At 34.6% G+C, this 13701-nt stretch overlaps 1 protein-coding gene across 1 annotated transcript; it reads right to left on the reverse strand.

The window, feature by feature from the left end:
- Nucleotides 1-4047: 4047 nt before the first annotated feature.
- Nucleotides 4048-8500, reverse strand: LOC117340433 (protein TANC2-like). Its single transcript, XM_033902194.1, has 2 exons — nt 7606-8500; nt 4048-6887 (listed from the first exon to the last, which is right to left on the reverse strand). Exons 1-2 carry the CDS (start codon nt 8498-8500, stop codon nt 4258-4260), a joined length of 3525 nt encoding a protein of 1174 aa, XP_033758085.1. The 3' UTR covers nt 4048-4257.
- Nucleotides 8501-13701: the final 5201 nt, after the last annotated feature.

The following is a 13701-nucleotide window of genomic DNA, read 5'->3' on the forward strand; positions in this document are numbered from 1 at the left end:
CTTAATAGGAAGGAGAATGCTGGGCAAGGTAATACATGTAAATGTTAAATACATATTATGTATATCGCATCCATGTATGTAAATACATTACGACCCAGGTATTCATATAATCTATTAGTCGACTTTCACTATGATATCATGACAGGATATTGGGCCGACCATCATTGCGCCATTGAAATGTTCTTTTTTATGATCGCCGATGTGTCACAGTGGTATAAGCTGCGGGTATTTCTAGCTAGGCGATTGGGTGTCGTAGATCGTGCGTTCGAGGCCCGGTCAGAGCAGGAGTAATGAAGTTGTCTTCTTCGTCAATTGTGTTACTGTGTTATATCTCAAATGATTAGCACAATGTATCATATGCACAATGTGTTGGTGATTCGAAGATTTCTTTCGTAGTTGTAATGACCTTAGCTGTTAATAGGACGTTGAACAAAATAAACCAAACCAAACCAAATTGTACTGTGATGAATATATATATCATTGGTCACACTGTTAGAATTACTTCTTTACCCTATATTAATTTTTCAAGTAATTCCTATCCTGCAAACAAAGTTTTGCAAGGATCCCTCGTTATCTGGATTCTGACCGTTTATATTAATTCCTTGACTCATATAAACGTTCAAGTTTTTATCAGGAGTTAATTAAATGTATAATTTGTTGTCAGTTAAGGTGATTTTTTGGTGCTAATTACAATACAGGATAGTGACACAATATCATAAAAGTCCAAAATGGTAGAATGTTTAAAAAAATATTTACAAATTCGTGAGATGACATTCTTCAAAATTAGGATTAGTTGACCAGAGTTGGAAAGTGCATCTAAGGAGGACAGTGGTAAACGGTAACACAATCATATATGGGGTATAATTTGGTTCCATGGTTTCTATAGACATTGCATTGACGGGTGGCTTAATCTACGAGTATAATAGACATTAACATTTACAACTTGTCAGGTCTATTACATACATGACATTTACAAATGACTTACTATATTACACGTGTGTATAAATTTCAATTGCGAATAGCCTAGTATCTTATAGACATTACATTGAAAAATCGAATCAGGAGTCAATATATACGCAGTGCTATTTTTCAGTTAATACAAGTACAGATAAATTGCTGAATAGACTTTGCAAAATATCCCTTGTAGTTAAAATTGGTTTAGCATATAGTAAACACTTAATATTATTTACATTTAATGCACACACCATTATCACAATTGTTTTGTACTAAAAATAGTGCAACCACTGTTAATCTATGATAACAATTCCACATTTATGGAGAATGCATGCATTGGAGTATTCTCCCTTTAACTAAACATTTCAGTTTTCAGGGTACATATTTGCTTGCCGTTACATTCAACCAGTCCTTGGGAAGGTGTAGACATTGAACAGATAATGAACTAATTGTTTTACCGGAAATACAATATTACTTTAAACATATTCCTTGAACTATCATACGCGAAACATTAAACCATAACGATGATATCGTTTCCTTCACATCAAAACTGTTTCAAAGTATACAGCGTTGGAAACAAACATGCCGGCTTTTGTCATTCGGCGTCGTGGTTAGTTTAGTCATATTTATTTCCTACAGACTGAATAATACATAATACATATAAACATTCCCACAAATATTGTAAATGAATCATTAACCATACATGTCTATAAATACAAAGACACAAAAAACGCAACGTACGTACATGAATATCAGTAATACATCATGATGTTCTGCCAGTCGGCCCGTTTGAAAATAGATGAATACAGATACCTTGCCGCATATTTATCCAGTCTAAAATGAATACAATTTCTTTATAAAAAATGTCAAATAATATTTCATAGCTTGCTATAATTAGTAAACTTTCTCCAAAGTCTATTTCATGTAAATGATGGGATCATTGTATCTCTTGGTTACAATATGAATTAATGACTAATTTGACGATTATGAATTGTCACCACGTTTTACAGGAAAACGAAAAGATATACAAAGTATGTATTGAAATAGCGATAATAATGGTATAAGAACCATCACAATCATTTTTATGGTTTTCGATATCTAGTGATTTCAACCATCATCCGCGATACATCAAATCACCCATCATGTAATGGAGAAACATAATGCTCATCTGTAGTCCAAAACTTCTTGCTTAAATTAACATTCATACTTTCATTTAATTTGACTAGCAACTGTTGAAACACTATATTTTTTGTTATAGAATTTTCCAGGTCTGGAAAATGAACAGCAGACACGTCAGTTTTACGAGGAAAATAATCAATTTCTATCTCCTGTAACATCATTCTTCTAAAAGCATAAAAATCCTTAATAGCTTGAAACGACATTTTATCTTAATATGTATTAACAAGTTCATCCGTCCTTTCTCCATTGAAGAAAGACAGTGATACCGAACGAATAAGGGAATATTCACTAAGAACATGCTGTCGATGGTTAACTTGTGCATTGAGATGCATTGCTTTCATCCAATAAATATTGTTTTGTCTCATATAACTGTATGTTTCCTCGAATTTTATTTCTAAGATAAACGAAGGGCATGTCCTCATATTAAATGTATTTAAAATTACAGCATTTTTAATTACATTTCGAAACATTATCCGTAAGGGAGGTCTAGCATTTATCGATTCATCCCTACTGATGTTAAATCTGTCTAATGTATGATTTGAAAATTTTGCTTCTATATCTTGCATATCAGCTGGAGTGAATTTGCTATCTAAAAGCGCCCGAGACAACTCGGGTGATATTTTAGCAAGATCAGTACATAAGCGCACTAACGGTCGAATGAAAAGCGATTTGTGCATTGCTTTCGTATGATATAAATACGGATGTGTTAACCTCGTTATGAAATGCACGTGTACAGGAGCACTCATTAGTGTAGAAACGTTATCTGTGGCAAACATTTGTAAAAATACTAACTCGGCCATTTTGTCCGGAGAAACGTCGACCACAAACTTTTTATGTAAAAATTCTATCACGTCAGAATGATCGAAAATCTTAGCAAAATACAAAGGAGTAAATGAATGTACATTTGTACACTTTAGAACGCGTCTGCGGAAAGCTTTATACATAGTCATTAACAGAGATAAATGACCTTTTATAGCAGCCCTGTGTACCAAACTTAAGTTTTTAGACTTTGGTTTACAGACATCAGCAAATCTTAGTTTGTTCAAATTCAACATTTGAGATAACATGTATGAAGAAGTCTTGTCAAAGTTCTTTGTCAGATTATAAAAATCCCTTTCGTAGTAATGACGGTAAAACTGTACTTTACCGTTGTTTATGTAAGACACTTTGTAAGTCATGAATAGACGCGACTTTAAGTGATCCATCAAGTAGATATCTGCATGCGACACACCAAGGGAAACCAGGTCTATAGCTTGAGAGGAAGGAAGCCCGCGTACAGTCATGCCCCTCTCTATCAAGAACTTCACTGCGACATAATTACCACCCATCACAGCATGGTGTAGTACATTGTAACCATCTCTATCATAGCATGTTTCCCAAAATGAAATAAGTTGGGATTTCAATACATTAAATGCCTCATCTTTTGTAAAATAAATCCAGTACCTATTATTTTCATTCCTTATTACTCTGTGAATAAGACTTTCCTCGAAGGTTTTGTTACAAAAGTCAGAGGTGTATTGCGACAATAAGCTTAACATACCCTTTGCAGGTTTTTCGACAGAAAAGAACGCCCTAAGTAGTTGTTTATCGGCGGATACAACCATATTCCTCGGCTGGAACATAATGATAGAATATAGGATGAATGTGTTACCCTTCATTACGGCCAATCTGTGGTACTTAGGAAAGTCCACTGATCGCTGGATATCTGATATTTTCTCCCGTAAAATCTGAAATATTCTATAAATGACCGTTTCTTCCTTGCTCAAAATGCCATCATACTCAAAAAAATGTTGTTTCTTTAAAAGATCTATAATTGAACAGTTATCACATAAAGTGTTCTCGTGGTGGTGTGGTAAGTTGTCAAATGCAATATCTATAACATTTTTATTCATGTTGTTTACGTCTAATAAAAGTGATATATTAGACCTCAGGCAAAAAGGTATAATTACCTGATGATTTCCTATTTCAGCCGCAACATGTAGAAAAGTATTTAAGTTGTTGTCTTTTGTTGACGTACTCAACCTGTATTCATCTAGTAGAAGTAAAATGTCATCTTTACTTGTATATTCTACTCCTAAGACGCGGTAATGAAACAATCCCCTACCTGCTTTGTCTACCAGTTGTTTATTCGCAACAACATAATGAGGGAGGATATAACGCCGCATACGACATCAATGCGTTACACAAAACGGCAGAGTGTATCGGCAGAGATCCATTTTTCGCAGACAAAAATACATTACTATCCCCAGCGCTTATAATATATTGTATCATTTCCCATTCGTTATTACAAGCTGCGTAGTGTAACGGCGTATTACCTGATTCATCTTGTACCGTCCAGTTTAGATATATGCCTTGAGACCGTAGATTTTCCGCTATTTCTTTTTCTCCGTTCATTGCGATAAGATGTTCTATTGTAGTCCCTAGTTGACACATGCCATTATCTAAAGCCGTTTTCTCGTTGATATTGAACAATCGGAGGGAGTGTCTATTTGTTACATTGTATAAATGTTCACATTTGTCCGTAAAACTTCCTCCCTTGTCTAAAATAAGATCAAGTATTTCCGATCGGTTATACCTTACAGCCGTAAGAAGTGGGGTTCTACCTCCATACTCCCGACAATGTAGAGCGTTGGTTGTTTGTGCTAGTAGATAAGATACTATTTCAGTATAACCTCCTTGAACGGCAACTTCTAAAGCGGTTAAACATTCTATTAATCTTGTATCATCGTTTAGAACGAATGTCACATTCTCTAACTCTTCGTATTGATTGGGATCTGATAAATCAAAAGAAAAAATATCACTTATGTTAGAATATGGATGCCACTGCATTCGTTTAGTGATGTTAGCGATCCAGTGAATTCTATCTTCACATTTAACACAAACGTCCTTGACACTATGATTTAACAGTAATAGCACAGACCGCAGGTGACCATTCTTTGCGGCTAAATACAGCGAATGTTGATCAGCTAACGAAGTATTTATTTCTAAAAACCTTTTCAAAATGTCTGCATGACCATGCTCAGCAGCTAAGTGAACAGCGTTAACACCTAATCCGTTTTTGAAGTATAATAATGAGTGGTTTTTAGACAACAAAACATTCACTACATCTGTGCGTCCATTTTGAGCAGCGATATCTAGTAAACCGTAGCCCCATAAAGCTTTATATTTGCAAACGTTAACTACATCTTCCCACCCTCCTTTATTCGGGTGGTTTTGTACTCTAAATGAGTAGTTGCCACCCTCCTCTATCAGTGCTTTTAGTGTTTCCGAATTCCCAAACGCCGCCGCCAGAAATGAAGCAGTTACATTTGTGGATGTTAGGCTATTGATGTGTTGACTACCAATAGCTCTAATTAGCAATTTGGTTCCGCGAAAAGAATTTCTCGTTTTGGCCATTAGGTGGAGATGATGTGCTGTATACATATTCTTCAAAAAGTGTTTGCTGCGTTGGAATGAATGAAGAAGATCAGAATCTGATGACTCGGCCGTGTGTATGAATAGACTTAGTATATCTGTCATACTGTTGTTATGTTTACTCAAAAGGTAGTTCGCAAACAACTTGTGACCGTTGTGTGTAGAAATGTAATACTTATGATATCCGGAGCTGTTGCTAGTAAGGTAATCACAGATTGCCTTGTGATATATGCTTATATAGGTTTTGTGTTCAACGAAATTTGAAATTTGGTTTCTGAGCAGATCTCGCAGATCGTATGGATGATTTGTAACATTTAAAATGGCTTCCAGTTCATCTAGTTGTAATCTTATATAAGAAGTACATAAAACCTCAAACACATTCCTAGCAACATCGTACAAATGTTCCTTATCACCAAATACACGGTCAAGATTATAAGCATATAATTCACTAAGAGACTGGGGGATATCTGTTACTTTACTATGCGGAGAGTCTATCCAGAATTTAACGGCAAGATCCACATATAAAAAATTTGATCTACTGATATTTAAGATATGTTTTGTTACCACCTTCTTATCGGCGTGTATCCCAAACAAACGAGACATCACGGGTTTGTGTATGAACAGAATTTCTTCGAGATAGGCTGTGATGTCGTTTTGATTCTGGACATTCCCAGGCTCTTCTTGAAGTATTGTCATTTCAGGCAATTTCCTAGTAACTGCATTTATATTCCTAGCCGTAATAAAGAATTTCAGCCACCATGGCATTTTGCCGATTCGTTTTGATAAGACATCAAGAATAGATATATCGATGGCGGCCGAAACACCACACTCATCGATAGCGTCAATGACAACATACCTCTCCTCGTCAAATGTAAGTCCGCGTAAAGGATGAATGACTGCGGCGTCGATACAACCAACAGGATCCTCCGCACACTTGCTAGTTTGTAAAAAGGCCATCGCTAATCGACTAGTCAAAATAGCAAAACCTGCTTCTGGTAACTTACTTATTAACATTCCTGCGAGGTTTTTAATGAAATAATCTGGTTTCTGTGTACTAATAACGTCAAACTTACAAATGTGATATGATAAAATATAATTTTGTATACCACTTTTACTCGACAGCTTACTGGTACAAAGAATGTGTGATACTAACGTAGATTTACCGTACCCCATCTTAGCTGTCAGCAGGATGCCTCTGGAAGGTGTACCGATTAAGGATGTTTGGATCTTATCAATAAGCCACTCCCGGCCAAACAGGGGACGACGATCCTGAAGATAGCCGTCGAAAGTAAAATCAGATTCAAATGGACACGGTTTAGCAAATGTCATCGTTAAACATTCTGAAAAAAAGTTTGAATATTTAAATGAATATATGTACACGAGTGCGAGTGTTAGTTACAGTAGCACGTTGAAGTAAAATAGTCTCTTTATAATGTTCAGATACTTAACAATCTCAAAAACGTTTAATGTATAAACCGCATATAAGATACCTTTAAATTAAGATTTTCCCTTTATTTCGTAAATTAAAAGTGTCCGCAACCACGTTTTCTAAATACTTGAATCAATGAAATGCAATATTACAATTCGATTGGCGTTCAATTCAATTCAATTATTGCGTTGTATACAGATTAGGCAGCAAAAAAAATTGAAATGTCGATGAAAATATACCACGCTTATATTAGAGAAGCATAATAGGAAATTGACTGACAATAATTGCATCTGACTTGTTTCTATAAAAAGAGACTGATATTTCAAAACAAGCCGATTTGATTTTTATTCATCAATTTCGATTTAATCTGCAAATGATAAATTCAAATACAATACAATATAGACAGTATATCAAGGAAGAAATTAATAGATGTTGCGACCTTTTCGGGAGTAATATACGACGGAAGAGTAGAGCTTGAGTACAGAAAAGGTACGTGGAAGAAATTTCGAAGACGAGTGGCTTCCAATTTTTCAAATTACACTATCATTACATTCGATTACATATTTTTATTTCCCGTAAATCGACCAATTTCGAATTGCGTTCCCTTTCCCTTATCTGTTTAACATTACCTTTTTCATCGCTGAGTCCTTTCCTAGTTGTATCATTCCAACGGATGTTAACCACCCAGCCAATCACGAGGATAAGTATACATACTATCAATGAGGCAAGTAAGTATTTTCTGTATCCGTCATTGTTCTCTTCGTCACGCACACATAATCTCATTTCCTGAATGTTTTCATTTCGGTCCAATATATCTCTTTGGGCGTCGTCGTGTGGATTCAATGCAAGGACCAGATGGTTCTTAATATTGTCATCCTCTGTTATAAGATCTAAAACGCATCTTGATTTTAAACGTTTCAGTTGTGAAATAGCCAGTTTGCCACTCCCGGTTCGAGAGATTTCTGGGAGGTTGAGGAATGAAATAAGATTCCTTAAAGCGGCCTTCTTTTTTGTATTACTTACTTGAAGATGTCCATGAGCGAACAGGGCGTTCCGAACATCTCTAACACGCTGACAAGTCAGAACAGGAATGTTAAATTTTGTACAGTTGTGTAACACATGTAATCCTACAGAAAGGTCTTCTGTGAATGGAGTCCTTACCCTCCACCATTCTGGGGCGAAAGCCTTCACCATCTCGTCGACATTTTTGGGCAAATCTGATGAATTAATCTCTTCCCATTTGATGTGTCTTTTTCTTGCCCTGTATTTGTTATATAACATGATTTGTTCTTTCCATTTGATACACGTCGGACACCATGTTGAAAACTTTCGTTGGGTCTTGCTACAGTTTCTTCCACAGATCGGCAGTTGTGCGCATGCTCCATACTTTATGTCGTGGTGCAAAGCTAGAAAAGTACCCTCCAGATATTCTGATATTCCCTTTGTCGTAACAGAAATTGCTACAGCCACGTCAAGCCAATTGGAAAAGTCGATGTCTCGAATCTGTTGATGTAGCGAATCCATGGTGATGCGACTGAAATAAGGAATGGAAATTGATATTGACTATATTGCATGCATTTTCAGAAAATCTACTCCGACGTTAAAGGATAATAATATTTGTTATACAAATGTATCAACGTTAAAACATTGTACGACTCCGCGATTTATATCTTTCTATCTTTATGTACCATTCAAAACAATGAAGCGAATTTAAGTTTCTATTGGGTAAATACTGCTTGGCTAGAGAGAGTTGTTTTCAGTTCGATCGAATGAGCATAAACTAAGTATGCCATGTGTTATGGATTCGATCCCCTACGAAGTCATTCGACTATATCTATCATTATATACATTGCATTAACGTGTCATTAATACGGTAAAGGTCATAAGGATTAATACATGGTTTGTAAGAATGAAAAAATCATACAGCAAACACAACACTTAAAACAGGTCTTGAATCACCAACGTATATAATTTAAGATTAAAAATGTGCTTATCATATCTTATGGCACAGAAAGACAGCTGACAGATAATTAATCATTTTTCTTATTCTTTGAATATAAGTTTACAGAATAATGTTATAGAAACTCTTACAGGTTATAAATCAGTACAATCAGATAAGATATGTTTAACAGTAAATGGTACAGTTTACATTATCATGCTCATCGATATAATCTATCTATGGATATCGGCCCCATAAATGCGATATATTGATGATCTGTTTTGTATTGTTTTACGTGATAATTGGAATCGCGTTCTGGTTCTGCAGATTGATATATGTCGGCAGCAATGACAAATAGTGTGTTAATAAAGAAGAATCCTTGTCGAGGAAAAAAGGTTTACAGACATAAGGCGTACATTCTGTCCCAGCATGTAGATATATAATAGTTCAATGCGCCATTTTTATTGAAAATAAATGTATCAGTCGAACTAGTAACACTAAACGTTTGGGTATATAAGAGGTGTATTTTTCTCTTATGACGGTGTCTACACTCATTTATAACACACCTAGACGCTTGACACACGAGTCATGGAAGCGTCTCGTTGATTCCGATGAATAATAACAAAAAAATGAATGACAGAAACCACGAGGGAAGACGTGATATAGGGCCAAAACAAAAAAGATAAAACAAGTAACCGACTTCGGGCGTACTTTTACAATTAATATGGGTGTTATGATAGTAAGTGTACATAGGGGCGCAGCTGCACAAATATCTAACACGGTCGTGGATGCTAACGATGATGAAAGAGACATTTTGAGATTTATTCATCAAGCCGATTAACACACGCAGCATCTGACATACCGCTCGATAATCTGGAGAATATTAAAATATCAGCTACGCTTTTGAATCGATAGCAATATCTTATAAAACCATTGCTCTGTCTATGTGTGCGGAGTTGAAACGTAAGTTGTAATGTAATTAATCGGTATTGTTTTCCTTCTATCTTCAAGGATGTATACAATTTCACTTTGAGACCTAGTATTGCAATTTGTTCAATTTATATGGTCAAGAGTGATGATTATAGTTCATTTACTTCCTCTGTTCTGTTTAGGTATGAGATTACTCATTTCATATATTTCACTGCCTATTAAATATTTTGTTATCACTATTTCACATAAGTAGTCATTGCAGGGTGGATCGAAAATGGGCTGTTTGAGTCAACTATTCAATATTACTGATTTGTTGTGAATTCTTCAAAAACATTCTTCTCATTCACTAATATTGTGCCTTTGATATGATATTTTTTTAGGTTTTTTTTTTTTTTTTTTTAATGACAAGTATAATTTTATCAAGGAACAGTATGTCATTAAATAAACGTTGGATTTTTAACATGCATATTATTGTTTTGTTAGTTATTTGTGTATGGAACCTGGATTAATATACAAGTTAAGTTTTTTTTAAATGTAGGGAAAAGATATCGCTCGCACAACATCAGGAGCCTTCGCCTCTTAAAATCTCTAAATAAAATTTCCGGCAAAAAAAAAAAAAAAAAAAAAATCGCTCACTCGCTCCCTTTTATTTTTCCACTTTCCAAAAGAACAACCATTTAATTTGGCGTGTACTAGAAAACTTCTTTCAAAAATGACACTGGTTTATAAAAAACGAACATTCAGTTTTGGCGCTCTAAGATACAACAGTGATACAGAAGAAGTATTGTCGAGGAAAAAAGTTTAAATAAAGACATTTATTCACTATATATCACTACGTGAGTCTTATTGAAAACGTTCCGAATTAATACCAGTCACACTTGTAACATACGTGTACTATAGCTTGTGTCATGTGTCTTTTTATATCGTATGTGGGCTACCCGTGAGAGTGTATATAGTAATTTGAAATTGTAAATTGATCTTCTTCCTGTACATCTCTGTCTACATTCCTGTATAAATATAAATTGTTGTGTTGCAAGTCTTACCGAAAAGATTTACGTCTATTTTTAAATTCAAAATAATGATTACGTCAGACTATGCTTTCAATGATAGAAAATGTATTTTGTGTAACGGCCCATTACCTACGGTTTTGTTTGATTTAAATCGGACAGTGGACACGACACGAAGTGCGCGGAAGTGTTAGGCCGTTTGAAGTTCGACTATATGCCGTTGTTTCATGAAGTCTCAAGAAATAATTACAACACACATATATATATTATATATATAGTAAATCATGCCAGTTTGAAGACAGAAATCATACTGCTTTTGATTTAAACTGTTAACAGACAGCTGTGAACACTTTTCACAGTGATGAAACTAGTCAGCCGAACAGCCCGAGTAATTTACCGTGACTGTATATTGACTTTTGCCTGTCTTTTAACTTCAGGTGTAGTATTAAATCTTTAAATAAATGTTCTTGTTTATACTCACATGACAATATTGGTAATAACGTTTCGCTACCCTCACTTTATAAAGCTTGGTAATCCAGTGTCTACCTTATACTTCCGTAATGGCCGACAGTATACTGTAAATTACGCAACGGTAAATATCTTCCTGTTTAAAATTAGAACATAATCTTCTGTACTCATTCAAATGTACAAGTTAATGGTTGTATCATAACCTACACAAAACAAATATACCCCACGTATATCAGAATGAAAAAGCATTTAGCTTGGTATTTTCAATAGGACTAAAGGAGTGGGATTGGAAAAGGGAGACCCTTTAATATTACCACCCGTTAAACGCTGTAGATTTCACACATGATTCGTGTGTAGATGTTAAGACTGGTCTATATCGATTCAATTAAGTCATCCACAACTAAATACAGCCCTTCACAATACACTAAAATCAACAAATGCCAAGTATAGTATTATGAAGAATGTGTCTTTAAATCTCAGGTGATGTTGATGAATTTCATTTAATCGCCCTATATACAATGTATCTCTTCTGTGTCCCAGTACCGTAGAATAAATCTACATCCAGAATAAAGTGTGCTAAAAATGTTATAATAATTTAACTTATGGACATATTTTGAAAAAATACTGTTGAATCTAGAATATGGGGTAAGGGAGTTCGACTCAAATTTCACGACATTGTCAAAATTACCATTACGGCTTTGAAAAAAATCAGGAGACACAAACGAAATCCATTTAATATATTCCTTTCAAACCGTTTATTCTGCGGTAATCAGCACCTGGCAACTGAAACTGGTAGATAGAAGGGTCAGCGCAGTTCTGAGAGAATATCTGCCTTTTGTTTCAATATGTACCAAAGATCTGTGGTCGAAGACGAGAAAGATTTTCTCGTTGAATGTTCTTTACACGAAAAACTTCGAGGAGAGCTGTATCAGAGTATATTTTTTCCTTAAACAGTGACACAGCTAGTATAGTTTGCACTCTTATGACCGACCTACAATATGCAAAGAAGTGAGGTATGTTTTGAGAGATACCATTAAGGCCAGAGAAGACTATCAGAATAAACAGTGTCAAGTTTGAATTTAAAAGTTTTAAGTGTAAAAAATAAAGTTTTTGTATATTATATTATAAGATACTATACATGTATTGTAGTTATATTTTTATACTGGTAAGTTAGTAAATTAGGACAATTTTAATCTATGAACTATATATGTATAATTGTAAGTCGTATCCGAAAATCAAGGTAATAGAAGGGAAAGTGTATACTGTTATTGCACAATATGATTAATATTAATAGTACTACGTGTATTTTCTTATATCTATCAATATTTGTGTCACAAAAGGAGATAATAAATACATTATACATTTTTGTCATACAGTCTTTTTGCCATCGCTTTCTTGATTTTTATAATATATATGATGTTTATATTACTGATTTGCATAAAGACTTGCACATCTTATATTGTATATCAAACTTTTCTTGCAATGATTTGTTAAATTCGTAAATATTATATTTCGGAACAAATTATATGCTTTTTTCTATGATGTACTGTGGGCTGGAGGCCTTAAATACTGAATAAAATAAAAGTTAGTTAATGAATTAAATACCTTTATAATTTATGTAATACTGCACATCGAGTTTCCTCGAAATATTTTCAAATTTACTCACGATATCGTGTAAAAATAACGAAGAACAATTACGGTATAAGCTAGAAACAAATCCATCGTCGAACTTGTACCAGATCTGATTGATATAAGGCTGTATACCAAATTACATCAAAATCTATTCATGTGTATTCTAGTTATCGTTTTTAATAGAAAAAAGTTGACATATGACTACCAAAGAAAGGGGATAACCATGAACCTTCAGCCCAGGTAACCTAAAATACCAAATCTTAAACAAGTATTACAAACCTCCACAACATCGGCCACAAGCAGTACTGGGCCATTTTGTTCACTGTTCCTTACACCACATACGCCTGCACTTAAAGAGTCTCTTTCAACATTTCACTCACTCCAATCATTTAATACACTGCCATTCATTGTTTTTAGTTCCTCCATTAATAATATCCTGATATAATTTTAATACCAACATTTTAAATCACAATATTAGGAGCATATGTTGTCAATTTTATTTCTAGTCCCTTGTTTGGGTGTATATGATAACCGGGAACTGCTGCGTAGTCAGTAATAAAATGTACTTCCTGATGGAAAACAACATCACCGTTACCATTTTCAGTTTAAACATATCTCTGTAATTGCACAATCTAATACCCACAGTAATATTCACAGTAATGCTTTTACCTGTAAGCTCACTGAATTGAAGTATTGAACGTCAGTATCCGACGCAGTGGTAGCGAGTGTGATAGACCGTGAATTGCTCT

Source organism: Pecten maximus, chromosome 13, assembly GCF_902652985.1.
Source record: "Pecten maximus chromosome 13, xPecMax1.1, whole genome shotgun sequence".
Lineage (NCBI taxonomy): Eukaryota > Metazoa > Mollusca > Bivalvia > Pectinida > Pectinidae > Pecten > Pecten maximus.

Excerpts from the sequence above, each read along its gene's own strand:
- LOC117340433 (XM_033902194.1), bottom strand. The coding sequence starts at position 8,500 with ATGGATTCGCTACATCAACAGATTCGAGACATCGACTTTTCCAATTGG. Across the intron at positions 6,888-7,605 it reads AGGACTCAGCGATGAAAAAG|AATGTTTAACGATGACATTT; the intron begins GTAATGTTAAAC and ends ACTTTTTTTCAG.